Below are 27,979 nucleotides of genomic sequence, written 5' to 3'. Positions count from 1 at the left end.
AGACTAGAGAAGAGGATATACATGGAATTTTATGGGATTAATAGTTATTACATAAAGGAGATGAAGGTAGTCTTTTCGTATACTTCAAATATTAGTTCACAATGCAAAGTAATGCACTTAATTCAGGCATATGAGGTATGATAGGGCCGTGGTCACGAGTTCGTGTACATACAACCTATGGTAGGTTAAAGTGTGTTTGAACGCATGGAAAGAAATGGATTCGTTGAAAGAGTTATAACATATCTACCTAAGGTATGTTAGGTTACCTAAGTAGGCACTTAACAGTACAGGTTGGTTTCCTATTTAGGTACCTATAGATGACCCTGTGAAGAGGTAACATTAAGAAACTTGTTCACTGGCTGGTTACATTTTGTCAAAACAGGCATGTCTAAAACATATCTACAAGTTTGTTGCGTCGGGAACACCCGTGGCAAGGTAACGGGCTTTATGCTCCGTGAAATGGTTACGGCTTTATATGAGGTACGTGCTTCAGAATATGCATATGTAAATTTTTGTAAGGTATTTCGTATGTAGTGTTCATTCATATTATATATTATATATTATATTACTCTTAGACTATTACGGTCACTGACTTTGCTCTTCCAAAATACTTATAGGTATGAGATATAGTTGCATGTTAAATCTTATGTAGTGTGGATAGTAAATTGAGAACGAGGTTTTTTTGCCATCAAGTGTTATGCTGCATGGCTAGGCTGGACCAAACATATAACCTAGCACTAGAAATAGAAAGTTAAACGTTATAATTTTTAATGAGGTAGAATTTTCAGACATGCCTTGAAGAGCATAGGTAGGTACCTAATTTACAAGATATACCCATCCCACAGATGCTCCTCATCATTGAACCGTGAGATCTGCTCATAGTCGCCCATCCCATCCTTCAACACCTGATCTAGCGTCGCAGCAGCTCTCCCCGCTGCCCCGCCTTCTTTCTTAGCCATATCTACGCCAGCCTCAACAGCTGCCCTGAATCTCTTCTGGAAGATCTCTTGCCTATCTTCCCGGTTCCGATAGAGCTCGCTGTCCTCGTCCCGGGGTGGCTTGAACAGGCCGAGATACCCGAGCGGATCGGGCGTTTGGGGCACGCAGCTTATGCTGCTGAACCAGTCGTTGGGGGTCCAGGATACCGCCGTTCCCGGCTTGAACCCAACATCTAGAAATTTGGCCAGCACCAGCATCTGGCGCGGGAAGGACTGGCCGTATTTCTTGGCGCCGAAAGTCGTCCGAGGCGCAGACGTCCATCCGCTCTTCGCTGTTGTAGCGGTTGGGGCCGACTTGACGGCCCATCCTAATACCGACATAAAGTCTCTAAGCGGTTTAACCCAGCAACCGGCGCTCGAAACGACGTCCTCTCCGGCCACGTCAAGTAGCCATTCCATATAATTGAGGCCGTCGTCCTTGATCTCCTGTGCGATGTGGGTCATAGTGCCTCGGATATACAGCATGATCTTCTCGACATGAGGGCGGACTTCGTCTGCCGGAAGAGTTCGCAGCAGCTTTAGCAGCTGGCCGCGCACGGGTCCGGAGGAGTCGGACATGATGGGGAGAAGCTTCTGTAGTAACGTCGAAGTGCCTACTGGGTTTACCGGCGGATTTGTCGAAAGCTGGCTCGCGAGGTAGGATAGCGCATCTCGGCGCTGAGTGTCTGAGCGAGAGCTCGTGAGAGACAGATTATGCTTGAATCGTTCGGATAGATCTGGGGCATTCTCTGCAAGCTGCTGTTGCAAGACAATAGCTACTAGGGTTCAGTAAGGCCATCCTGGATCGTGATAAGGGTTCTTTTTTTTATACCTTTGGACTTAAAACTGGTATCTGTAAAAGTGGAAGGCTTCGCCTTTGGTTTCCCTACTTTCAACTTGGGCTTCTGGAAGTCCTTCTTCTTTTCCTTCTTCTTCTTAGTGCTGGAACCCATCTTAACTCAGTCATTGGGATGAATGAGAACTGACGAGATAGGTTGACTAGGCCAATTGGCCTTGCTATCGCCGTTATAGTTATCCTATATAGCTAACTGAGCTTTGCGACGGAAACTTATCAGACGGAACTTTTTGGCGGTAAGTAGCGGCATAATTCGCTGGAGAGCTTATCTTATCATCTTATCAGTGTGGCTTGTTCACCTAACTTCTGCCACTGTCCTGTCTTGGTGGCTTAAGCTCTATATGAGCTCTCATGTCATACCGAGGGCAGTCCCCTTTTACAATTAATCCAAGGAAGTTTTTCACCTTAGCTAGTCACAAGAAGACATGGCAGAACAGGCATCGGTAAGGGTTACAAATCTCTGAAATTATAAATTATAATGCACAGGTAATCTGACTAATCACGTACGCAGCCTTCCGTCAACACGGAATCCATAGACGAAGCACTCCACCGGCTGTCTAAGAAGCCTGGGGTGAAGGCCTGGCTCATGCTGGACCGGGTTAACGGCGCCGTGCTGAAGACGAACGGTCAGATCTCTACCATTCGACCCGCGCGATCCATAGAAAATAAGAACTCTCTACCGAGCCCTACCAGCGGTTCCTTTTCGGCCGACGTCAGCACGAGCACGGACAACGAGACACAAGCCGCGCAGGAGCTCGCCGGCCTGGTATGGGGCTTCTTAACTACGGCGGGGAGTTTGGTCGACGAGATTGACAGCGAGGTAGGTAAATCGTCAACTTCAACGTTCAGCGGTACCATTAAAAAAAAACCCAGAAGAGAAGATGGGACTAATATAGAATGGATAATTATAGGATGAGCTCAAGTTGTTGAGGCTGCGCACCAGGAAACAAGAGCTCGTAATCGTCCCCGAAATTAAGTATCTACTGGTCGTAGTCCACGACACACCGCCGGTATAATTGGACGCGTCGCGTCGCGCCGCGTTTTAGGCTATCGAATTTGAGAACTCCCCAGCTCACATATTTGAGCTGGTGGTTTCCCAGTAGCTTGTGAGCATACACGGCGTTAAAGGGCGTTTAGGATGGCATTATACCCAACATTGCCAAGGGGGGAATGATTCATGTTTGATGGCCTAGGATCGTCCTAATGGGATTCGATACGGTTAATAGAAGAATATTGTCGTACGATTTGCGCAGGGCATCGCTATGTGACTGGGTCTATTTCGAATACATGTGGTCTCCAAATATTGTATCTGTTACGTGCTGACTGGGCGAGGAGTACACGACTACCCCAGAGGCGATACTTGACTCTTGATAACACTACTTCATGCCTCACATCCCTCTAGGCATTTTTCAACGACGCGAAATTCATGGCTAATCTAACTTCCTAGGAGCAGCGGCCAGAACGCCGCCGTGATACCGTCGCAACCCACACCAGCCATTATTTTACTATTGCGCCACGAGACGGTAATTTGTTTACAGTCCATGTACGACCTGAACCATGGGTCGCTCTGATTATTGGGTCGCGCTCTGCGGCTAAATGGCAACGCATGTTGTTCGTGTCAGACTCACTTAACCAAGGGCTGAAGGGCTGTTGTCCCTATGCTGACCACCCAGAGTCAGCTTAACCCTGTAACAGACGCTTCAGCTAGGTAATATCACGCCAACAACATTGCCATGTATGCAATCTCTAGAGGCCTTCGTTCGAGAGCGGTTGTTTCCCCCGTCGCGTCTAAGAAATTCCCGCACGACAGCAAGCTGACTGCAGCAGCAGGTCCTAGCTACTGCAGTAGTTTAAACCTGCTACTGTAGGCAATGCAGAATTTGACAAGGGTACCGGCTTTCAGGGGCGTTTTGCATCTTTTGTGTGTTAGGGCCGGAACAAGATGGTCTAGTGGGAGACGGATATTGTCGTGGTGGCTTTATGATGTTTCCGAGGACCTGGAACGCTCTGTATTTATGACCATCCGCCTAGCTAAAGGATCGGCATTTGACGCACTATCGAATGTTCTTAAGGCTAGGAAGAAAGCCTTATGCCTCCTCTGGACCGCTTGCAGTAACCATCTGCAGTCGGGTAAGCCCAGGCGCAGACTCCGCTCCGCTGTCTTGATGATACTAGCCATCACATTCGTCAAGTCCACCACAATGACCCTGGGCAGAATTGATGCCTAAAGGGCCATCGACCTACCTAAACGGTAGCTGGCTTGCTTACCTTGCCGGGGTTGACAGGGCGCATAGTGTTCTTTCTGGTACGCCTTCTAGAGAATATGTTTCTAAAAAGACAACCGATAGGGATAGGAGAGAAGAAACAGCTTGTTAATTCTAAGTGGACGAATTCTCCAGACAACTCCGCGTATGATGTTAGGTATTGAGGCCGTCAATATAAGCTACATTGATTGCCATTGTATATTGTTCGTTTACAAGGCAAAACACGTTGTATCCTTGGGAATGGGGAATTGATCTATATTTCTCGAACGTTACTATTTTTTTTATGAGAGAAGTTGGACTCCGCAAAATGGATGAAACCGGACAGATAGGTTTCCGTTCTAGGGTCGGTACTATATGACAAGTTGAGAAAGAGAGGATGGATAATATCCCATACCAAGAGGAGGCTGACCGTGGGATGAATTTCGCGTGATACGAAAACTGCTTGTGAAAGCGCAATCGACATGATTCGCTCAGGGCGGTTTGGATTTGAGAAAAGAGGATTTTCGTCACGGGGACTCATCTTGCGTCCTGTAGATATGGCGGTTGGCAGTGCCACATGAGTTGGCAATGATGGATGAAACATGTCTCGACTCCTAGGCTAAATGATTATACCTAAACTTCCACGTGAACTTCATGTCTTCATGTCCTCGCATAATTTTCAACCAAAACAGTCAGCTCATACTCCATTAGCCTTGTCGATAGCATATCTGCTCTTTTATTCCGACTGGAATCTTTGATATCTGTAGACTTGTCATAGTCATTGCGAGTACCCCCAGTTTAGGTCCCAGTCGGACCAAGAATGGCTTGACGAACACGAACTGGACGTGACCAAGGAAATGGACAGCTTAGACCTTGAAACCTTGAAATGTGCTTATGACGCGCGAAGTACTGCGTATACCCGCGATTCAAGACCTCTCGGTACGGTAATAACAAGTATGGATTCGCGGGAGGCGATATCAGAAGATCCTATAGAAAGGCTCCATGGCCAGCGTTATCAATAAGTACATCCAATACCGCCAATTTGACTGACCACGGACAACTCCGATGTTGGTGATTCGTAGTACTATTTAAAGTCTTGCCAGCTCAATACGTGGATAGCAACTCATCACCAACATCAGCTATAAGATTCGACACCAACTGGATGGACATTAGCCTCGGATCAAATGAGAAGTTCTATGATCACTATGAGCTGTAACCGATCGCCGTGGTTATCGCCTTTGGAGCGATTCTAGAATACTACATCCGGAACCGAACTGGGCTACCGTAGGATGATATACCTGGACGCCCTACGGATGTAATTGAGAATCCAACAAGGTCAGGATCATTGGCTTGCAGTCATTCCCGAATTATAATAGGACAATTGTGTTGGTGGGTACATAGTATGTCATATAATCCAACATGCCATTGGGTTAGCGTATGAAGCAGCGCCTCAAGCTTCAGGATTCAATGTTACACCATCGTATGCGAATTATTTACCTTGGAATATTCTATAGAAGCAAGGTTTTTTTTTCCACTAAGACATCAGTCAACGCGTCCCATATAAATGAAGTTAATACATTCGAATCTATGGGGTTGAAAGGCTGAGTGTGAAAGGCCACCTATGTTTTAAATTAAAGTGCTAATATTATCAAACTTATACGGCACTGCTCAGGATTTGGATAAGAGATGTTTCGGGAATAATTCTAAAGCAGTGAAGAAGCACCATAAGGCTAGCATGGTTTCGAAGTCGTAAACAAGAGCGCTCTCATCCCGTACGGAGAACCCGATAGCGGTTTATATTTGGTTGGCGGCTTAAACGGAACTGGCATAGTAGGCCGATTCCACGTTTCTGCTTCTAGAGGATAGAATCGCGGTTCGCATGGGTGGTGCGAAGCGAACGATCTGGTGGATCTATCTATGGTTACATGTACTATATGGGTCGCCCACGCGAGCCACGTCAGGCATTTATGGCTGAAACTGTAAGTGAGCCCTAGCGACGAACGTGGATGCTATATAGCGTGAAATAATGTCGGTGTGCGGCTGTCGCATACGTAAGGTATGAGAAAAGTCCACAACCGTCGGAATAAGACGCATGATCAGATAGGTACCTTACATAGTATTGACGGCGTTAGAAGCTACCGACCATGTAGATGTAGCATATTAAGGGCGAATTTCGAATTATGTACCAATTCTCGTATAGTAGATATCCCCCCCTGCACATTCGACCTCCGAGGTCTATGAGGTAGTAAAAGTGACTTGAAACAACCTAAAAATGTACAAGATAGGTAGTTCAGGTAGCTTACCGGCTGACTATCTTGCTCATTCATAAGCCATCGCGGGTTGATTACATGGGTATGAGTACCCATCGCCCGAATCCATCTGTCATGGACTGTGACGTCCGGCACTTTGAATGTTAGCTTGGCGCATACAAAGATAGATCGGATGCTTGATACGGCCGGCTGGTTTTAATATGGCCGTATAGCCGCCCGGCCTTGTCCCCCATAGCTGTGCAATCTAAAATTTCCATCTGGAATTGAATGCGCCTATCATCGTCTTCCAGCATATGTCTCGGGAAGACCGCAACATAGACGATCACGCCGATTAGTTTCTGAACCTCACTCGAACTCAATATCTTAGGTCCAGCCCCATCTTGACTTCAACTGGGTGTCTTGGCGGTTATCCTCATGGATCCTCGTGGACCCTCATGGCACACTTATAACCATAGGCAGTAAGACGATTTTTTTTCTTTTTCTTTTTTTTTTTTTTGAAACCACGATGAACTTTTCGCACAATATACCGTCGGACGTCGTGTTTGACGTTTTTAGTTTAAGCCGCCGGCAAAGTGCACACGATTCACTCATGAGGATGCCATCATTGGCTGTGTTTAAGCCTTCGGCACTGATCTTTATTACCGACAGCAAGGAACCGAATGATGGCAAACGGCGAAAACGCTCATCTAGTTATGCTCGGATTCGAGAATTCGTGCATTGGCCAAAAGAGAAAAGTCGCAAAACTTCTCAGGGACGAATACGAAATAAGTTGCAAAAAGGCATCAGAGTAATCAGAGGGGTTGGAGTGAGTAAAGATGAAGGATCGCGGAGACGAAGTGGATATTATGCAGGAAAAACTTCGAGCGCAGATGCTGGTGCAGAAGTAGGCGCAAGCGTTGGTTTGAGTTTAGATTCAAGTTGGAAGAAAATACGTAGAAGCGCGGCCGTCGCGGATGCAACAACGACTCCGACAGGTACGGCTACAACCACGTCCGCAACCACATCCAGAGCTACCGGCGGAAGTATAAGTACATCGAATGCGGAGAAAACAAAGGCCAACACAGCAGAAACTACGGTACTGTACCTACCATAATTTCCTTTTACAGCAACCCTTACCGCCCCTGCCTTTTTTCTCCCTCCACATTAGGTACCACACTATCCTTGTCGGAGCACGTGTCCGCCAAGTGGTAGTCAGTTCATTATGGTCAATGCAATGGCAATTGCCAGATGCACCACATACGAGTTTATCCCCCCAATCCAAGCGTTGTACAAGTAATTGTACAAGCATTGTATTGTACAAATTGCAATGCAATGCAATGCAATCCATGGAATTAAAGTTCAGTCCCCAATTCAGTCCCCAACCCAGTCCGGTGAGGCGGGGGAAAGTGCAACAGTTGTTGAATAAACCGCGACCCCTTATAAACGGGCTTGTCTTATGACCTCAGCTGATGTTTCTACCTAGACCCTGCATGCGCTGTTTTCCTTTCAAATCCTCTTGTTCCTTTCAATATTTTCTTATTCTTTCATATACTAGCTGAGACTAAGTAGTTTTTGCAGCTGAATGTCTTATATCGATTTTCGAGTTCTGATACATCTCACGTGTTCAACATCTTCTGTAACAAGCGCTGCTCACAAGGAGTACTTTTCGGAGTTTACCACTAACACCGCTCGTAACCTCTCAGCAGATTCCAAGTGCCCGGCCATCTACTGAGAGACCACCATTATCTCCGCGTGTTCCCGTCAATTCTAACAAACCACTTCCATCTCCGCCTCCGCCGGGCACTATAGACAAAGTCGATGGCAGGCCTCGCAAGCCTGTTTTAAAACTACATCGCATCATGGCAGCATTGACCGATACCGAGATCGAGAAGTTATTCTCCGGAGCTCCGCAATTCTTCGCTCGGTCTCAAGGCCACGGCACCGGTGCCCCGCATCCATCCGTGGCTTTCCCCTGGAATGAAGAATTAAGCATCAGAGACCTAACCGATCATGTTCAAATAGGGGATAATGCCTGGGGCTGCGTCACGGCCGGGCCTCGCATCATTCTCCGAGATCCCTTATCCGTAGCTTCACCATCTAGCAAGAAGCGGCCTCACTTTAATGCAAGGTGCCAGGAGCGACCAAACATGCTTAGCATGCAAGGTTCAGAGAAAGGCACCATTGGCTATCAGGCTGCCTTGGAAATTTTTATTGCCGATGCCCTGCAGGAGGAGCAGTACGGCTTCAACAGCTTAGGATCTAAGGGCCGTGTCATTGTAGAGCAGCGCCAGAGGTTGATAACCTCCAAGGATGGCTTGCGACATCTCGAGAATTCAGCTATCATGGAACAATTAATTAAGTGTGAGGAGAGGTATCAGGCTGAGCGAAGGGGTGTTCGCACGAAATCCCGGGAGCTTTACGATGAGCTATTCTCCAAAATTCTCCTTCCGCCAACAAAAGTCATCGACCCCAGAGATCCTTACAGTTTGGCTGTTCAGATTCATGCCTTGGTGAAGGTACTGGCGGCGCCAAATGCTTGGACCGACTTTTCCCGTGTCGAATGGAGGATCCGCCTTGGCCAAATTTTGTGGGCCTTCCCGTTGGATGATGAGATCTTGGACGGGGCAACTATCAACGAAGGAAACGATGCACAAGATCGGAGCGAGGAAAGATATTGGCTTCTGCTTCAAATTCTCATTGCCTGCGAACTCCTCATTCGATTAGACGCCATCACGGAGGGCGATGAGTGCGGTGTAGGCCAAAGCCTTAAGGCGTCTGAGATACACAAATTTGAAAAGGAGGCAAATGTCTCTGTTAGATGGTCCTTGATTCTAGCTCGATCGTGGCTCGAAAATATCAGGGTTAAAAAGCAACAGGATAACCATTCCGAATCATCCGCGCCTAAAGGATGGCTCTCTTCTTTGACGAGCAGGATAAATCTTAAGCACGAGCACATGTACGGGGCGCATTATGTTGACCATACCCAGCATCGTCATAACCTTCAGTCCGAGCATGTGTATACGATAGAAGGTAAATACAGCGAGCGACAGGTTTACGGCTTAATGCATTTCGCACGAAAGCTACGATGGCCAGGTATACAATATTCTGGCACAAACTTATCTGAAAGGGCTATGGCATTGGCTAAAGCGACCCCCGTCATTACGCTTCCCCTTGATTACGATTCCCGTCGCTCCTCATACTTCTCCGATGATGCATCATCGGTACGCGAGAGGAGACAACCATCTAGACAGAGGAATACCAAAGCTGCATTGCATGCGTCTGGTTGGTTTTCGAAATCATATGTATCTGGCTTAATCCTACCGGGTGAAATGTTATCGCACCATCTCATGTCCACTCTACTCGAAGTTGATGAAGAGGTATTGACGAGGCTCGGTCCGGTGGCAAATCTTAGTGGTGGTTTTGTCTACAGTGGGAAGAGTTTCTGGAGCACGGCCTGCATCGTGGGCCGCGTCTTGGCTGCTGGACAGGGTGCGGCAGAGTGCATGGGCTGGATATCGAGTGATGTGATTCCTCAGGGACTTGGTGACGGCTGGTTTGATATTGCAGTTGATGCCATCCCAGGTAAGCCCTGTCATTTTGATCCAATTCTATTCAAGTTACTTACCATTATAGCCGATCTCGCCCGTACCGGAAGAAAAGCCAGGATATGGGGGAAAACAACCATCGAACGCGAATCAGATGTTCTTGGTGATGCTGATCCTTCAAGTGTACTGCCCGCCGACTTTATAATCCCGTACGAAAACGCGTATCCCAATCCACCTCCATCGAATATCAGAATAGAGCTCAAATCGTTAAATCTAAATGCTCCGGTAGACAGCGTAACCACAACCCCTACTACGGATAGAAGTTTCCGCCCGCTTTCGGGTTTAAACCAGGATGCAGGCGCAGATATTCAGACATACCCTGCTTCTGTAAGTTTTACAATGTCCCACGATGGCCTCGAACGAGACGAAGAACACAGCTTTACGCTTTCCAACGACGTTTACTTTGTTACGGCTCACCCTTGTGTCGCCTCTTCTTATGTAAAGTATTTTAAATCACCTACCAGCCCTACTATTCAGCAAATAGACGTCGGAGGCCACAATTTCAGTGAAAAATCTTCCAGTCCGGCACATATCACAGGTTAGTATCCGCGCATCGCTCCTCTTAATGTACCAGTATCTAACTAATATGTATCAGGTCACCCACTTCATCGATTCTATCATTATACAGCAATCCATTTAACAGATCTTATAAATCACCAATCTGCAAGTCTGGAGGAACTATTGAGCAAAGTACCAGTAAAAGGTCATTCGAGAAGCCACTCCTCCATCTCCATCTCCAATAGGCTTCCCCGGTTCCTGGTAATTGATTGTGTGACAGGCTTTGCGCCACCACAATCACCGGACATGCTTTCACTGTCCCGTATGTCTTCTCTTTCATCATCATTTGGTATGGAAGCTACCAATATGTCACCATTACGGACCTCTAGTTCGCTCGAGCTAGAGAGACGACCAAGCACAGCAGCATCATCCCTCAGCAAGATAGAGAGGATCAACCCGCCAAGCTCTAGTCCCGAGGCCAAGATGCAACTCGGAACGCGTAGGAGACAGTTCGGGTCCGACCTCGAAATCCTTGTCCGCGCTCTGTGCGCCGAGAGGGGTTGGAACGCTATAATCAGCCGCCGTAGGAGGGGCTGCTTATCTTGTGCCATAAGAGAAGCGGGGGCTCTCGGATGGAAAGTCATTATCCGAGTTGAGTAAATAAAGCATCGAGCGAGGAGTATTAATAAAGAAAGCACGAGAAAGCAGTTTTCGAGTCCCACACGGACTATACAAAGTTTTGGTTTTCTTGGTGTGGGATCGGTTTGGTGGCGCAATTTGAAATCGCAGCATCGTCGGAAAAAGTTGACGTACGCACAAAAAAAAGGGGGTGAATAGGTATTCATTGCAAATAGCGTGCATGCATAGTACAGGGTGGCTGTTACGACTATCTTTTTTCTTTTTTTCTTTTGTATACCTATCGAGATACCCAGCTCTTCAAGCTACTAATAAACAAGAAGTTTTGTTCTTGGAAGATGTGTCTATGAGTTCAATCACTGGCGCTTCATCGGTAGGTACCTACCTGGGTACCTGTCATATTTGATTGGAATAGGAGATGCGGAAATAAAACTTACATCTGTTCTCCGATCCATTTCCCTCTTTATTACTAGGTTACTCACGGGTACTCAAAAGTAAACCACCTGACATAGATTTCCTTCGGAGATTATGCCAAAAATCCTACACGTGAATAGCGACTATCGACGGAGGATTGGAGAGGAGTCGGCCTCTGCTATGACAAACCCGCGATAGGCTCCAAGTCAAAGTCCCCGTTGAAATCGCCATCGGCCGTCATTAGCATCCAGCTCCCGTCGTCCTGCACGTTCTCGGGCAGCCATCTGAGCGGCGTTTCGACGGGGATGATATGTGATTGGAATGTTGTGTTGTCGCCATCGGCGTTCGTGTCCGTGTGCCCGTCTTGTATATACGGGATCTCGCTGCCTACGATGGAGGAGATGATGAACTCCCCTTCGGCAACGGCGAGGGACGGTTGTTGGAATGAAGCGGAAGCGGAAGCGGGGGTTGGCATAAAGGTCTGGGCGTTGGGATTAATTCCCAGCTCGCTTGGAGAGGAGCTATCAGCCGTTGCCTGCGACGTCTCTTGCTCCGAGCCCCGTTCCGTATTGGCGTTACGCATCGACGCCTTCTGCCTGTTGAATAGCTGGCAGATCGTCGAAGCGCACCGAGCTGCCACCGGAGTACTGTTCGCCTGTCTAAGGATCTCGAGCCCGAAGTGAAGCCTGGCATTCGCCTCCCGAGCTAACCCTAGATCTCCGGCGGAGGCTTCGTTCTCGGTGAAATCCAGCACGTTTACGGTGCAGGCGACGAATAGTGTGTAAGTCTCTAGATAGGTGATGTACCGGAAGCCGAAACGCTTGACGTGCAGCATCAGCAAGGTATCGGCCATTTTGGCGGCTTTGGTACATCGCTTTTTTGCGGTAGGTTGTAGGGTTCGGTACGGTCGGCATAGGAGTATTGTGGCGGCTTGGTATGTCAGGTTTAGGAGTAGAATGTATAAAGGCGGGGAGACTATTGCCGTCGAGGTCGTGTCTTGAATGAATATTTCTGGGGGAAGCTGGTCGGCCCAAGACTGTAACCGTTGCAAGGTCATGTTCATATATGCCAACAGGTCGTCTTGTCGCCTATTGTGTGGTCGCGAGTATAGCGTGTCGAGGATATTTTCGATGATAACGCTGAGCTCGCAGTATGCAACAAAGCGCGTGCTGCTCAGGGACTTCTGCTCCACGAGGCTGGTCACAAACGAATTGTGCGTTGTTACCGGTGGCCATACTTCATCATCTGCGTCGTGCCCGTATAGCAACGTGTCTCGAGTGGGAAGTTCCACGGAGCAATGTACGGCCGGTGCTCGGCCTAGACACAGGCTCATAGTCTTATCCCAGGTATAGCAGCTCCAGAAGACCTGTTTGCGCACGGCAAGCTCCTCTTCGGTGAATTGCTTGGCCAGGTGGCCGAGCTTTCTCGGAGATATGTCTATCCCGAGATCTCGCATCATCCGAAATGCCGTCCCGGAATAGAGCCAGCCTTGGGAGACGCGGCCGCAAGCGCACTCGCGCGCTGACAGGATAAGAAGACCTTGGATGGTGGGGATGGAGCTGCCCTTGTCAATGTCACTGGGTAGTAGTTGTAAAGCCCGAGAGGCAAAAGTCTGTCCGACTTCGGTGGCGTCGCGCCGTGTGGAATACCGAGCTGCTTGTGCGAGCACAGCACATAACAGAAAAGGGGTAACATATGGCCCTGGAGTATATAGGTCTCCTGGGAGTCGGTTAGAATCTTGACACAAATAAAGCGGTTACGAGAGTAGACGAACGTAAAAATAGGGGCTTGCATAATACACAATGAAAGTGATGTGGGTAGCACCAATAAGTATCTAGGAGGTCATTCAAGAGTTCGTGTGGTATTTCGGCTAGGAGTGAAGCTATATCATGGAATTCGAATATCGAAGGCATGGCCGCCATGTCGTGAATATGAGTTCCCGTGCTATCGCCATAGCTCGATATAGATGTAGGGCTATGTTCTTCAAAATGTTTAGGATCTACGTGGTACAAACTTGTCTTTCCGTAGAAGTTTACTCGCCCGTCTGTGCCAACTGAGGCCATCTCAGTGGTGTAATCCATATTCTCAGCAGGAACACTATCAAGTTGCTGATAGCTTTGTAGATCGGGAGGGCTTCGAAATGCACGGGATCTCCCTCCATTTGGGTTTATTGTTCTCATAGGTTCGTTCAGGAGGGCGTCCCTATCTTTATCTTTGACCCGTCGAAGCTCCTCGATTCTGTTCTTATACGCTTGCAGTTCATCTTGCAATGATACAGCATAAGCTATTGAAGGGGCCCTAAAGAAATGTTGAGTATATGTTCGCATTTTCAATTGGTGCTGATATGCTGCTCACTTGTCGTACGAACAAGTTTCACCGTTCGAAAGACATTTCTGGCAGGCCGGCATAGCACCATTACACCTAGCTTTTCGTCTCCTACAGTTTGAACAAGCAAATCCATACTTCCGCGCTGGCCTAGCATTGGGTTGTCGCATTATTTATGATTGGTTCAATACCTAGGTAGCTAGGGACTCAATGATCGTCTGTGGTTAGGTGGGGTTGGATGCATAGGTACGCAAAGTTAGGACAACGAGTGTAGTTATAATCGTAGATCTAGGAGATTATTTTCAGGACGGCCATATGCGATTAATTCCGTGTCCTTGCAAAAGATCTCAGTTACACCATTCTATACCCTATCACTAAGTACTTAAGTAGCTGTCGTCAATATCTTACTAGCTAACTCAGGCACCTATTATCGCGAATATTTATCAAGCCGGGAATTCCAAGTCGTATGCGAGTGACTCTCCATCGGCAACCGCCTCGCGAAGCTCATGGACACTGAGCGATCCGTGTTAGTTGATGCGGACTTTCCTAAAACGAATAATGCAGAAACCTACCGTGAATGGGCTGGGTGAGTTGTGTAGATCGGTAAGTCCTCTGCCCTCTCCAGAATAGCTACAATGCCCATGTTAAATCCTTGGCTTCTATATGCCGTATTAGGCAATGGACTATTTATCTCGAGCTTTATGAGACCTTATATTATACCATCACTGTTAGTTTTCGACGAATAATATGGTACGTTGACTGTAGTGTGTGTCCAATAACGGCTACCCACCAGGAACCTTGGACACCATTGCTCGAGCATGGTTCTTGAATTCCTCCAAAGTCTCCACCGTCACTGTCGGGTTTAGCCGGAATAGTACTAGAACCGCTGTCAGCATTGTTAAAGGTTAAAGTTTCCCATGAAACCCTGAGAAGGACGGCCAAGTTAGGAGGTACCTATATGATATAAAGGCATGACTTTGCGAAGATGGATGCTCTGATTTAAGTTAAGGTATTGTGCCGAGTATTGCAGAGAAAACGATTTCTAGTTGCAGAGGAACTATACTTAATATAAGTTGACAACATGAGCATTTCATACGCCATTCGACAAGTCTTCTCGTCCCAAGACTGTCAATAGCTCTGTATTTCGCTGATCCTGTCCCGCCTACAGGAAGTAAACAAGATTCCGATAGGACTCAAAGATTCGGCCATATCCTGGCGATAACATATCCGTCCATCAAGTTAGATACTCCGCTCCGCACATCGAGAAGTCTCGCGCCAAGCAAACGAGAAATTGAAGTAAGACAAGCTGTCTAGGATGTCGACAAGATGACGGGGAGTGTCCCACTACCCCGGCATCTTCCCGTGTCCCCGCCCCGGCTGTCGTGGAGATGAACAAAGGTGGGCTTTGATACATCATTTGTCAAACATCTTTTCGCAACAATCTCACCGTCGTAGTGCAAGTGACAGTCATATTAGCACTGCAAACATTCTGACAGGCATCTATCCGCACAACAGTAACATTTTCTAAGTGAACGCATATGTTATGAGTAATCCGATGGATTTGGAGTCCGTGTCTCCGGCATCCTACCGGATTACCACCGGTATAGATATACGTCTTAAGAATACCCTATTATCTTATCTGTTCGATGATGAAGTCTCCCCCAAATTAACGAACGGTTTGGCACTCGTTAGGTAATGATGTCAGACATCCATACGCTTGCGAATCTTCAGAAGACTTATGTCGGTCCTCATGCAATACCAGCATCACTTAATACGCCCTTTAGGGAAGCACTCAAATCATACGCTGCATCGCAGAAACTTCAGTTCTCGGTGCGTGATAAATGTCTAGTTCGAACTTATAACATCTAATAAAGTTAATAGGAAGACAGCATAGGAAACAATTATATTACTCGAGGCGATCGCGATGCAGATATAGCACCTATTGCTATCGCCTTCCCCCTAGACGGCGGCTTATCGGAATCAGCTTTTATTAGTGCTTTCCGTCTATTCTCTCTTCTTTCCGAAGCGTCTCTTCCTTGCAATCTAATGCTCGTGGGATGGACGTATTCAGGTTCGCGACTTGTAGGCCAAGAGCTTTGGGAATTATCAGCAACGACACCTTCATATGAAGTACCCTCAGAGTTGCAGGAGTTCCAGGGAAAGGCTAGTCCAAAAGATGTATCGTTTTCGGCCATTTTTCAAGCATCAGAGGAAAAGCGGACGCCTTTAAGAATCGACGGGAGTCCTGTTCTCGTCGAAAAAGCCCGAAAGCTCACGACAGTCCAAGCAGATGTTCGCCAGTCCCATAAAAAGACTGTTCGGGCACCTTGGATTTCTATCACAGGACCTGGAGCGGAGGATGTGGCGATGGAAGCTATTAAGGAGTATAGCGCCTACATTGTAGCTTTATTCGATAATTTCGATTAGTGCGTCGAGACGCAACTCGATATTTGATTTCATTCTGTACTATATAATATTACAGCGTAGCTAGGAAGAGTATTAGGACTACCACAAGAAACATCGTCATCTTCCAATAAATGTCATTTTATTCCATAACGCGGTAACTTGGAATTGTAGTAGAAATTGTACTAGTATTCTTCCAACATGAAGCATGTCAGGGGTATGAAGCACTAGTACGGATAGGGCCTTATGGCCCACTAGGATTGTGTATATAAGGAGCACGCTGCTCCCTCGAAGGTGCTTCGAAGGGCAAGCGTTAATAGGTCACTACTATACACTGCATACTTGATATTCTACGTGCTACTGCTTCTAGTATTCACTCTATGTACGACATACATCACGGGATCCTTCTGACAAAGCATCACTATGACCTAAGCACGAGTTCCCCACGCTCCAACATCAAGAATGCACGTCATAGCGACCCCCCTCCATTCCAACCTATTCAGGAGGAAACTACTTGCGAGTTACACCAAAGCACGCGTATGCTGGGATCCCGCAGTGGGAGCATTCGGCAACTTGCCGTACCGGTCTTGATGTACTTGGAACATGAACTACGTACCTTATTCCAAAAAATCATAAGCTGGTGTATAAAGAAGGGTGTTCTTCTTGTAGTGTAAGGGTATACACGATAACCACCGTTATACCTTACTATCTCGTTCAACATGGCTTCGCAAATTAGGTCGTCCGGTTACGTACCCCGAGATTCCGTTCAACTTTTCTACGAACGCGAGGGCAGCAGTGGAGCCAGAAGTATTCTGTTCGTCCACGGCCTTGGAGGTACCACGAATACCTTCCAACCGCTGGTTTCCGGTTTGCAAGATTTCGATCTAGTTCGCTTCGACTGGGCAGGTCATGGTCGGAGTTCTCTACCCAAGAGTACAAGCGTTGAGTCATACTTGGCAGACTGCGAAGGTATGGGCCGCTTCATCTTTACAGAAACCCAAATCCGCCTTATGTTCTAATGCAGAACTAGCAATAATTCGCCACTTAGAATTGAAAGACATTCTCGTCGTGGGTCACTCATTTGGAGGGCTCATCAGTCTTCACCTTGCAGCGAAGCACCCTGATATCGTAAAAGGGGTTGTAGCTTTTGGTCCCGTCAGACCGCCTCCTGAAGCGGGCCAGAAAGCACTTGCTGATCGTGCCACCGCTGTTCGAAATCAGGGAATGGGAGCAGTTGCTGATGCGGTAGTGTCAAATGCATTCTCGCCTAAGTCATTGGTTAACAAGAAAGGAGAGGTGGCACTGGCTAGAGAGATGCTGACGAGACAGGACCCGAGAGGGTATGCTTTGGCTTTGGATGCTCTGGCAGGAAGTTCGGAGCCTGCGTGGAAGCAGATTAAGGCCAATGTTCTAGTTCTTACTGGTGAAGAAGACAAGATATCTACAGCTACAGCAGGAGCTGATATAGTGAAGGAAATTAGACCGGGAGCAAAGCGGGTCGTTTTCAAGGACACAGGTCATTGGCATACATTGGAGAGTACGGAGGAGTCAGTCAAGGCTATAATTTCGGTCGCGAAGGATATTACATGATGTCCTAGTGCTTAGAGAAGATATGGTGACTCTGGTTGTCCTTTGCTTGGACACTAGTATTTTATGCCGATAGGATTTAGAATATTAGAACCAATACATCATGGCACTGCGCTTCCCTTATTAGGCCTGTTAAAGAATATCCATTTCACTGCCGCTCGCTATATGCTGTGCGAGCTAACTTAGTATATGCAACACTTGTAATAATAGGGGCTTGGCTACTATGTTGTGACATACAGACTGCAATATTGAGCCACCAAGACGATTATATACCCTGAAAAGAGAATTAACAGGATATATGTAGAGAACGTACCTTAAAGGTGGTAGCCAGTGATACTATTGCGTACAATTATGCACTAAGCCAAATTTACATCAATTTATCACTTCCACGAGGTGAAGTGTACGTGGCTGACTCTTACATAATGCATCTATGCTAATCTGAATGTACATACGTCTACCTAATTATATCTCCTTGCTTAAACTGAAGTCTTCGCCCTTAAACGGTGGCAACCCGCTGTAACTCGCATCCCGGCGGCGCACGAACTCCAATCCAACCCCTCACCACCGAGAGCCTTAGCGGTGGTGAGATGGTTCCATGCGTGATCAATGACAGGAGTCGGTGTAGAATTTTCAGCACCTAGTCGCCGTATGTATGTCGCGTCCTTCATCCCGCCGGGCAGAGTGAATCCCGTGGCGCCACTGAAAGCCCCGTCCCGAATCTTCTTCCCGTAGTTTACCCAAGCTGGTGCAGGGAACCATTGTTTTGATAGTTTGTTAGCTGATATATATGGTTGTATCTTTTTTCTTTTCTGTGTACTTACGTATAAATTCGTAGAATAACCTGGCGTCAAATCCCGCTTTCTCGGCTAGAGTGAAATTCTCCGACATGAGCTCGATCGTACCAAGAATACAGCTGTTTCCTAAGATCTTGAGAAGTGCCTCTTTTCTCGTGTCTTCGCCGCAGTCGATAATGGCTCTTCCAATTGTTGGTACGATATACTCCTTTAATACAGCCCTAGATTTCTCATTACCAGATAGTACAACTAAAAGCCCTGCGGTCGCAGCAACAGCAGGCGGGCCAAATATGTGTCAGGGGTATGAGGCATTAGTACGGATAGGGCCTTACGGCCCATTAGGATAGTGTATATAAGGAGTATGCTGCTCCTTCGAAAGTGCTTCGAAAGGTAAGCATTAATAGATTATTATTATATATTGCATATTTAATATTTTACGTGTTATTGCTTTTAGTATTTACTTTATATACGATATATATCACGAGATTTTTTTAATAATTTAATGTTTTTTTTATTAATGTAAATTATTTATTAAAAATTAATAAATAATTGTTTTATTATTATAATATAATTTAAATAAGATTTTAAAAATAAGATTTTTAATAATATAATTTTTAATAATATAATAATTATAAATTAAATATTAAAATAAATAAATAAATAATAATAATTCTTATAATAAATAAATTTAAAAAATTTTAAAATATTTAATAAAAAATTATAATAATATAAAAAGAAATTCGAGCGGAAAAAAAAACTTTTTATTTTAAAATAAAATAATTACGCATATAATAAAATTTATAATAATTACTTTTATTTATTAATAAACATTTAATTTATATTATTATTATTTACTTAAAAATTAAAATTTATTAACATTATATTTTAATAAACTTAAATGTAAATTCGTTATAATAATAATATACATAAAAATAAAAAAAATTATTTATTATTAATAATTTTTATATAATACATTTATAATATTTATTTTTTTAAAAAAAGATTTTTTTATATTTATTTAAAAAATTTAAAAACTTATAACGCATAAATATACTTAAATAAAAATCGTAAAAATATAACAAAATATAAAATTATATAAAATAAAATTTCCTTCTTTTTCTAGCAATTTTTATTTTTTTATTTAATATGTTTATTACATTCGCATTTAAAAAACTGCTATTTCTTTTCGCATCCAATCAAAAGCCCGGAATCTCGTTCATTCTCTACAAAAGAGCCTATTTGGGAAAAATCGATCCTACCCAGTCAATGCAAATTGGTGATAATAACCCTTCGTAAACTCAGGGCATATAAGGAGTACGCTACTCCCTTAAAAGTGCTTCGAAAGGCAAGTGTTAATAAATCACTATTATATATTATATATTTAATATTTTACGTACTACTGCTTTTAGTGTTCACTTTATGTACAACATATATCACGGGATCCCTCTGACAATATGGGATAAGATAAAAAACTTGAGCCTGTAGCTTCGGCTTCGGCATGTAGTGTCGAGGATGTCGTTGGATATAATGTTGAGTGATCCACGAGTATAAGTCCTGGCTTGGCAGCTGTCAGAATCCGGCGGTAAACCGAGAGAGCAACCTCGTCGTTTGCAAGGCACGTATGAATGATGGTGCAGTCTGTTGCTATACTCTCCAGTGTATCGGCTACTTCAATGAATCCTTGTTTAGCGAGTTCATTAGCTTTACCGCGAGAGCGATTCCATAGTTTGACCTTTGGGAATCCTTGCTTCTGGGCATAGCCGGCCAGGTTCAAACTCATCACAGAGCCCATATTCCCGAGGCCGACAAACCCGAACGACAGGACTGTGAAGCTTTGAATACCAGTCATATTTTCTATAGGAAAATTAAACTAAATAGGAATAGGGGTAATGGATGTGTTTGTAAAGATTGAGAGGATACCAACAACTGCCGAAATGTCATGTCGTACACCGTCTTATAAGGTACCTAACCTACCTCCTGTTAGCCTCCTACGATACCCAAATGCCCCACCATCAATGGGAGGTATTGATACATCTAAGTACGGCAACTCTCCGAGAAGTGTCAGACGGCATAAGACAGCGTTGCAACCTTACGGCAACTTCCCGGAAAGTATGGAAATACTCCACGGTCTCCCCAAACGATCTACGCGGAAAGGGTGTAGTCAATCCACGTATATATGATGGTTTGACTTGGGATCTAGTTGAGACTGACAGTACTATTCCTCGTTCTGCAGTGGGTATACTTAGCTTCTCATCATCCTCAAGCTCCCCTATTGCCCCTGTTCTACCCGCGACTACACATATATCGTCATCTTCTAGTTCAAAATGGCCTCCGCAGATATCGTCAAACCTAATAGCCATCATGTGCCTATCTCGGATGGCCTCTGGGTTGATCAAACGGCAGAAGTTAGTCCCATCAACGGGCTACCGTTCTATAAGCCAACGCCTGCTGATATAACGATAAACAACCATAAAGACGGCGATAAGGCAAAGATTTTATTTAAGAACGTCAACATTTTCGATTCCACCGGCGCAGACCCCTATCCAGGTGATGTTCTCATCGAGGGAGAAAGAATCAAGGCAGTTGGTAAAGTCGACGAAGCCCCTGATGACGACACCTTGGTTATCGACGGCCAAGGCAAAAAGACACTCATATCAGGACTGGTTGATGCCCATACCCACTTCAGCTGGAATAATTCGCCGACGCTAGACGGCTTAGCCAGAACGCCGCTAGAAGAGCACATGCTACAGACGGCGCAGTCGGCGAAGACATACCTGAACTACGGATACACGATGTGCTTCGGAGCGGCTTCCGCACGGCCGCGCCTCGACATCGCTGTAAAGAATGCTATCAAATCAGGCCTGATCCCAGGTCCCCGCTCTTTGGCCAATTGCCAGGAGATAGCGACGACGGGTGGCGCGATCGTTCCGAGTATCAGTCAATATGCCGACGGCGCCGACGCTATGCGACAGGTTGTGAGGAAGGCTATTGAACTTGGCGCTGATAATATTAAGCTGAGCACGACGGGCGACTACGTTCATGAGACTATGGGGTATGTATGCCTAGGTACCTATGCTATAGTTATTTTCCTATGTTGATTGCTAACTAGAAACTGTGCAAATAAGATCGAAAGAGACTTACTATACTCTTACCGAGACCAAGGCAGCTGTCGAAGAGGCCCACAATAGGGGCAAGCGCGTATGCACCCATGCCCGGTCGGCAGCTTCTGTGAAGATGTCATGTCTCGCGGGCGTAGACATGATTTACCACGCGAGCTACGTCGACGCCGAAGGGATGGACATGCTCGAGGGGCTCAAAGACAGAGTCTACGTAGCGCCAGCCATCAACTTCCCCCTGCTGAGCTGCACCGGAGAAGCGACTCCGTACGGCCTCACGCCGGAGATGGCCAAGAAAAGGGGCCTTGTGCACGAGGTCGAAACCGCAACCAAAGCTATGAAAGAGCTCAAGAGGCGCGGAGTTAAGATACTCCCCGGCGGCGATTACGGGTTCGCCTGGGCGCCACACGGAACTTACGCGAAGGACATGGCTCATTTTGTCAACTTGTTCGGATATACGCCTAAGGAGTCGCTTATCGCTGCGACGGCCCTGGGGGGAGAGGTCATGGGCTATCCGGATGACTTGGGGAAAGTGTTACCTCGCTATTACGCCGATGTCATCTTGGTCGACGGGAACCCGCTGGAGGATATCGAGCTTCTCCAGGATGCTTCCAGGCTACACGCTATCGTGATAAACGGACACGTCCATAAAAATGTGATCGACATTGAGAATGGTCCAAAAGAAATCGTGATAGGTAGCAATCCTGACGGATCTGGAGTTGGATCTAACCTAACAATTTGAAAGAGTCAGGGGTAGCAGGATACTTTGCGGGAGAGGAAAATGATTCATAATGCAGTCGTTTTCGGTGTTTGTAATTTAGTTTGGACCCGGGGTACCAAAATGGACATAATTGTATGTTGCGAGCGCCACTTGATCTAGCTGGAGACGGTTGTACTATTCAATATGATCGTTTCGCAGCGGCCAGGTTGGTGGTAGATCTTGAGCAATGATTGACTTTCGTGCAGACGGGCTTTAAGCAATCCTTCTATAGGAATTGGCAAGGACGCATACGGGAGGTAATAAGTTGCTTTCTCGGGTCAGACTCGTTATCCACAGCGCCTAGCTGGTGAGCTTCAAACCGGGGTTTATGAGCATTTCGACCACGACTGACTGAACTAGTAAATATTTTCGCATATTCTGGGAGAGTAGAGGGGTAGAGGGCTGAGATCACTGGAAATAGGCGTGGTACGAGTATTCGTATCTGCGATAGGTGCCATAGCAAGACAGTTAGCTAATCTCAGGCGACCCCTGAAGATATAGTCGAACCTCTGAATAGGTTCCTAGCCCAACTCCCAATAGAGACTCACAGAGAAAACATATATCTGAGAATCTTTGTAATAAGGCTTCTAAACATTTCGGTATTCCCGTAAGACCGACCAAGCCGGCGGTGCGGCGGTGCCACCCGTTGTTCCGGCCTATGGAATCTCTCCGAGTAGCTCCCGAGTCTTATTATCAGCTGCCTATACCTGTGTTGTTTACCGGGTAGAGCAGCGTAGGGTATCAACTCTCAGAGGTTGGCCGGGTGCCCTTGGATCTACTAGTTCATATCGCGGTGGCCTTGCTGGGTCTTCAGAACCTAAGACGGTGAGTCCTAGTGCCGTTATACTCAATTCGCGTAATACACATACTGTATCATGGGATACATTACTTCCAGTGATTCCTGAATACGCTGGAATACATTTTGGCAAAAGGTGTTAAGTTGTAGAACCGTAGGGGTGGTCAAGTCGTCTTAAAGCAAATGTGGTGGTTGTGCCAGAGGGGACGACTCTGGCATAACGATTGCAGTTAGGTCAAGTCTAGCTATTAAACTACAAGAATTTCACCGTGACGCCTTTTTGGCATGTGTAGAAACTGCTACGAAACTAATGGCAAGCCATAATACTTCGTCATATGTCTTTTGTTAGGATGAATGGATGCCCAAGAAGGTTGATGAATTGGTGAAGGCACAGGCATGATGATTGTGTTAACTATTATGCCCCATAGGTTCAAAGAAAGCATATTCGGCGTAATTATTATCTTTCACAACATTCAGTGGATGGATAGTTCAACACAAGATCAATGCATGTAGAGGCGAGCTGAAAACTACGTAGATATGCTTAACTTTCTTGTGAAGATATATCAGAGCCTCATAGTAGCATGGACCATTGAAAATACCAATCCAAATATCCACTGTTCAAACATGATTTAAGCTCTGTTGATATTCTTTATTCGAAAAGGGAGGCATTATCATTTCATGCTTAATTTTTCAGACACACAATGTTGTCTCAATTACTACTCCTTCCAGCTGTCCCCCTAGGTCCTTGCCCCTTAAAATTCTCGTCACGTGTCTCGGTGAACTTCAAGACAACGTTGCTCAACTTCTTGTAGCTCACACTACGCCTGAACGACCTGGAGTTGAAGCATTGATTGCCGTAATTCCAATATTCTTGAGCCTTAAATATATACAGCGTCGTAGATAACCGGCGAGGGGCTGGAGTTCATCACCACTTCAAGATGTCACTAGCTTCTACAGCCGGGATATTTATAGCATGAACCTCATAGTCTTATATTCGTAAAGACGAAGAGCTCTGTCATAGGAGACTCTGCTACTGCTCAAGCCCGTAGGTCCACCCAATGCCTGGTTATGTGGTGGCCCCCCTAGAGATACTAGCTGCATAGTTGATCTGTGGTTGTATAGTCGTCAGGTCGTGGAGTAGTTGTCTCTTAGTCGTCCCTATCTCACAATTCCCCTCCACCCTTCCCCCTCCGGCCCTTGCTCTCACCCTGGACAACCACTTGACTACCTAAAGAGGGTATGAGCTGCCTTCAATACTGAGCAGTTGCCTGTTGCCATCCCATTGCAGGAGGGCGCATAATTACCCAAGCAACTTGTCCACTATAAAGTAGCAGTCCTTCTTTCAATTTTCTTTCAATTTTCTTTTTCTTTTCTCCCTCATAAATTTATCCTGTTGCACAGGAGGGAAGATTTGTCTAAAACACACAACAAAATCTCTCAGGACCAAGACCTATTCCTCATCTATCTAAGAACTTGAAGGGTGCAGCCTGTTATCCCAACCAACATACAAAGTAAGTATTTCCTTCTTTTTCATCTTCATTCCCATCATAACATCATGTAAATACCTAATCAATTAGAGAAATACTAATTTTGGAGGAACCTTTCTTAGATGAGAATCCTTCAACCTCACGGTACTTTGTCCTCAAGCCTACGAACTGTCAGTCCGTCGCGCCAGCGATACACCGCTGGCAATATGGGGGACAATCTTCCTCCTTTTCGATCCACCATTGAGGCGAGCGGTTTTCTTCTCACGCCCATCCGCGTCGGCGCCCCGCGCCCCCCCGCCTTGCCCGTCAAATGCATCTACCCGGGAAACTATCTCTGGGACGCGTTCCTCGTCCGTCAACGCGCTATTAAGTATATCATCAGCAACGTGATGGAGACCCTCGACTTTGAGGTGGAGTTCTCGATCGTCATGACGCGTCCCGAGGTCGAGCACTCGTTCAGCTCCTTGACTCTCACGATCCAGGCCGAGGCCAACACCAACATGGTGTACGGCGAGCTCTGGGGTGAGGACACCATCTACAAGGGAAGCAAGTGGCTGTACGTCGTGGACCATGTTCGCAGCTTCCTCAAGTACGATGGCCTGGGCTTCGTCACGGTCGAGATGCAGGAGCGCGGCCTGCGCCGCGAGCGCCTTGACCCCTTCGTCATGCGTGACATGTGCTTCGATGCACCCTTCTGTGACACGTTCAACCACGGCATCAGCCAGGTCTACGAGGACGTTCACAACATCTGCACCGACGACCTGCGCGTCGGAATTCATCTGAAAGATCTAAGCATCCGCGACGTCCAGTGGGTCCATCGTCTCCCAGCCCCTCCCTTCCATGCCCTTGTCATGGAGTTCGACTGCGGTCTCGACGAGGAGTTGTGGTGGCCCCTGGAGGAGAAGATTCGTCAGCGCCTTGACAGCGACGATAAGGATGATCTGACCATTCTCCCTATCATATTCGCTTGGAAGATCCCCATTGAGTAAAGCAAGCAACCAACATCAACTGTTTCGGGCCCCGTCTCCTGTTTGGTCTTTTAACCAAACGCTACATACACATATGTATGCTTTGCTTGCTGGTTTTCTTTTCTTTTTTTTTTTTTTTTTTTTTTTTTTTTTTTTTAATTTGAAAATTGCCAGGGATCACCAAAACCTCACGCCAAAGAGGCGTCTAGACACATGTGTAATGTTCATCCACATGTGTGCAGAAGCAATCATCAGAGCTATCGGAGGAAAAGTAGGAAGAAAACTGCTATCATGAAACTTGAAGGCTTGAAAGCCACGTTATATTTTTGTAATGACCCTATACACGCGGGAACTTGTTTACTTCATCATTCACTGTACTACCAGCTTATTTCATCCAGCATTCAGCATCTTGTATCTGGCATACCATTATCGTTATGGCTAAGCACATCGAGAATGAACAGGCCTAAGTGCCAGAAATTTTGGTAGTTGTCCATAGTTTGAAGGAACTAATACATATCACTCTTTCCTTCATGGCATCCTATTCAAGTAGATGAGGACATCAATGTTTCGGAACGTCTATGCTAACCAAACTGAATCGCCGTACCCAGCTGTTAATTCGGTCATACTAAAGTGACCATAACTGGTACCGTAATATGGAGATGTATCCTTATGCTTTAATAGTTTGGTATTTCGCGTGCCCACCAAACACGCGGCTACCTACTTCTCCACTGCCGTAAATTCAACCAAAAAAAAAACCTGACCAAGTTCTGATTTGTATTGATACTTGCTACTAAAGGAAGTTGAATGTAGGATTGAAAAAAAAAATTAACGTGCAGATATCATTAGGGCGATATACCTATACTCTTTTACGATGTTGGCTGTGGGTTTGGGGGTGAACTTGCTCAATATGAAGTGTAGTCTTTCCTCCTCCTCATCAACAACATACTCAGGCCAGGATCGGTAAGCCCCCAAGGCAAAGAGCAGCCTGATCATGATGAGGTTGACTTCTCCGGCGTGAGGCAATGTCTCTGGCACGGCATCGCGGAAAGCCTGAAGAGTGAGCTCCCAAGTTTGATCGGGGGATAAACGAGCACCGCCTCGAACCAACCAAAACAGCTTTTGGTGACTTTCGTCAGTGTAAGGTGAAGTGAACAACGAATCGGGTATGCAGGTATCCTTATGTACTTGTAGAAAAGTGGATGGACTTGGTTCAGCGAACGTCCTGACGTAATATCCAATGTGCTCTCGAATTGACCGGAAGGTAGAGTAATCGTGGAAGAAACACCGGCTTGCCTCCTGGGGGTCGACTAAATAGGAGTCGTCCTTTCGCATGGCGTTGGCCGGGTTATCCGAATCTCCCCATATCCTCAAATGCTGAAGGTGAAAAAGAACATTGTTTCCAGAGGACTGTATTTTCGCAAGCCTCCGGACATAGAAGTCCCAACATTCCAAAATAAATGATATATTGGTCCACGAATATTCCAAAAGGCCGGACTGCTAATATTAACGAATGGTACATGGAGAAAGGTTAAATTCGAACTTACCTGAAAGTTGGGATTACCTTCAGTGGGACAAGTTGAGTCGTTTCTGTCGCCGACACAACCGAACCAGGCGTCCCAGGTAGGCTGAAATGCTACGATGAAAGTCTCGCGCAGAGTAGAATGTCCTGACAGGAGTCGCCCAATAAGGGGGCTAGAACGGGGTAAGTTGACGTTCTCACTATACCAAAGGATACGCTCGAGTATTTCTAGAGGGATCTTCTCAAGATAGGATGCTTTTGATTCGCGGGATCTCCGAGATTTCTGTCGCTTTGGTTTAGCAGAAACCTTTGGTCTTTTCTCCGGTATAACGACTGCAACCTCGTTACGGCGGCGACGTTTACCGCGGACTTTGATAGGAGTTAATTCCATTGATATGAATGCGAATACACACACAATCAGTAAGGTAGATATCTATCCAAGAATTGAGAAATGATTTATAGGATGAATCTCCCTTAAATTTGGTTTGGCTGAAGTTGACATTGGAGTTGAAGGTGTAATTACCAGATATTATAAGACGAGTCCAACTTGGGATAGTAGCACAGTATTTTTCTTCTTATTCCCTCTTTTCATGAAGCAATGCAAATGTTCGTTCCAAAGTAGAATGTCCATTAAACTTTCTATGCATTGTAATTTTTAGTATAGTGTGGCTTGGGAATTGGTTCCCGACGATGAGAGGTGAAAAAGTTGTAGTGATTATTGAAAGGAGAGAGGTAATAGGTACTTA

At 46.0% G+C, this 27,979-nt stretch overlaps 11 protein-coding genes across 11 annotated transcripts; 6 read left to right on the top strand and 5 right to left on the bottom strand.

Moving 5' to 3' along the window:
- Positions 1-570: 570 nt before the first annotated feature.
- On the bottom strand, positions 571-2,051 carry F4812DRAFT_160727 (Pre-rRNA-processing protein IPI1). Its single transcript, XM_047929820.1, has 2 exons — positions 1,810-2,051; positions 571-1,753 (listed from the first exon to the last, which is right to left on the bottom strand). The coding sequence occupies exons 1-2, from the start codon at positions 1,928-1,930 to the stop codon at positions 822-824; spliced, it is 1,053 nt and encodes a 350-aa protein (XP_047786919.1). The 5' UTR covers positions 1,931-2,051; the 3' UTR covers positions 571-821.
- A 101-nt stretch (positions 2,052-2,152) lies between these two features.
- F4812DRAFT_442755 (uncharacterized protein) lies at positions 2,153-2,765 on the top strand (the record flags this gene model as incomplete). Its single annotated transcript, XM_047935334.1, has 2 exons — positions 2,153-2,276; positions 2,345-2,765. Coding segments are annotated over exons 1-2 (418 nt in total), but the record flags the coding sequence as incomplete, so codon positions are not given.
- A 5,220-nt stretch (positions 2,766-7,985) lies between these two features.
- On the top strand, positions 7,986-11,188 carry F4812DRAFT_160670 (uncharacterized protein). Its single transcript, XM_047929819.1, has 3 exons — positions 7,986-9,907; positions 9,959-10,468; positions 10,526-11,188. The coding sequence occupies exons 1-3, from the start codon at positions 8,185-8,187 to the stop codon at positions 11,086-11,088; spliced, it is 2,796 nt and encodes a 931-aa protein (XP_047786917.1). The 5' UTR covers positions 7,986-8,184; the 3' UTR covers positions 11,089-11,188.
- Positions 11,189-11,656: 468 nt separating this feature from the next.
- F4812DRAFT_467193 (fungal-specific transcription factor domain-containing protein) lies at positions 11,657-13,932 on the bottom strand (the record flags this gene model as incomplete). Its single annotated transcript, XM_047938621.1, has 3 exons — positions 13,834-13,932; positions 13,253-13,776; positions 11,657-13,197 (listed from the first exon to the last, which is right to left on the bottom strand). The coding sequence occupies exons 1-3, from the start codon at positions 13,884-13,886 to the stop codon at positions 11,657-11,659; spliced, it is 2,118 nt and encodes a 705-aa protein (XP_047786916.1). The 5' UTR covers positions 13,887-13,932.
- Positions 13,933-14,009: 77 nt separating this feature from the next.
- Positions 14,010-15,073, bottom strand: F4812DRAFT_442743 (uncharacterized protein). Its single transcript, XM_047935333.1, has 4 exons — positions 14,758-15,073; positions 14,594-14,680; positions 14,376-14,511; positions 14,010-14,316 (listed from the first exon to the last, which is right to left on the bottom strand). Exons 1-4 carry the CDS (start codon positions 14,774-14,776, stop codon positions 14,247-14,249), a joined length of 312 nt encoding a protein of 103 aa, XP_047786915.1. The 5' UTR covers positions 14,777-15,073; the 3' UTR covers positions 14,010-14,246.
- Positions 15,074-15,247: 174 nt separating this feature from the next.
- On the top strand, positions 15,248-16,329 carry F4812DRAFT_160643 (uncharacterized protein). Its single transcript, XM_047929818.1, has 2 exons — positions 15,248-15,633; positions 15,685-16,329. Exons 1-2 carry the CDS (start codon positions 15,499-15,501, stop codon positions 16,228-16,230), a joined length of 681 nt encoding a protein of 226 aa, XP_047786914.1. The 5' UTR covers positions 15,248-15,498; the 3' UTR covers positions 16,231-16,329.
- Positions 16,330-16,517: 188 nt separating this feature from the next.
- Positions 16,518-17,923, top strand: F4812DRAFT_442740 (alpha/beta-hydrolase). The gene is made up of 2 exons (XM_047935332.1): positions 16,518-17,175; positions 17,237-17,923. The coding sequence occupies exons 1-2, from the start codon at positions 16,926-16,928 to the stop codon at positions 17,794-17,796; spliced, it is 810 nt and encodes a 269-aa protein (XP_047786913.1). The 5' UTR covers positions 16,518-16,925; the 3' UTR covers positions 17,797-17,923.
- Positions 17,924-18,269: 346 nt separating this feature from the next.
- Positions 18,270-20,436, bottom strand: F4812DRAFT_467192 (NAD(P)-binding protein; the record flags this gene model as incomplete). Its single annotated transcript, XM_047938620.1, has 3 exons — positions 18,270-18,535; positions 18,615-18,808; positions 20,039-20,436. The coding sequence occupies 3 exons, from the start codon at positions 20,434-20,436 to the stop codon at positions 18,270-18,272; spliced, it is 858 nt and encodes a 285-aa protein (XP_047786912.1).
- On the top strand, positions 20,391-22,536 carry F4812DRAFT_467190 (composite domain of metallo-dependent hydrolase). The gene is made up of 2 exons (XM_047938619.1): positions 20,391-21,639; positions 21,713-22,536. Exons 1-2 carry the CDS (start codon positions 20,912-20,914, stop codon positions 22,443-22,445), a joined length of 1,461 nt encoding a protein of 486 aa, XP_047786911.1. The 5' UTR covers positions 20,391-20,911; the 3' UTR covers positions 22,446-22,536.
- A 2,416-nt stretch (positions 22,537-24,952) lies between these two features.
- On the top strand, positions 24,953-25,738 carry F4812DRAFT_467186 (uncharacterized protein; the record flags this gene model as incomplete). The annotated part of the gene is made up of 1 exon (XM_047938618.1): positions 24,953-25,738. The coding sequence occupies one exon, from the start codon at positions 24,953-24,955 to the stop codon at positions 25,733-25,735; it is 783 nt and encodes a 260-aa protein (XP_047786910.1).
- A 631-nt stretch (positions 25,739-26,369) lies between these two features.
- On the bottom strand, positions 26,370-27,716 carry F4812DRAFT_160605 (uncharacterized protein). Its single transcript, XM_047929817.1, has 2 exons — positions 27,259-27,716; positions 26,370-27,208 (listed from the first exon to the last, which is right to left on the bottom strand). The coding sequence occupies exons 1-2, from the start codon at positions 27,622-27,624 to the stop codon at positions 26,540-26,542; spliced, it is 1,035 nt and encodes a 344-aa protein (XP_047786909.1). The 5' UTR covers positions 27,625-27,716; the 3' UTR covers positions 26,370-26,539.
- Between the last annotated feature and the right edge of the window lie 263 nt (positions 27,717-27,979).

Source organism: Daldinia caldariorum (genome assembly GCF_022478825.1).
Source record: "Daldinia caldariorum strain CBS 122874 unplaced genomic scaffold F4812scaffold_19, whole genome shotgun sequence".
Lineage (NCBI taxonomy): Eukaryota > Fungi > Ascomycota > Sordariomycetes > Xylariales > Hypoxylaceae > Daldinia > Daldinia caldariorum.
Note: the sequence above shows the minus strand (reverse complement) of the source record. Positions and strands in the feature narration are given on the sequence as shown.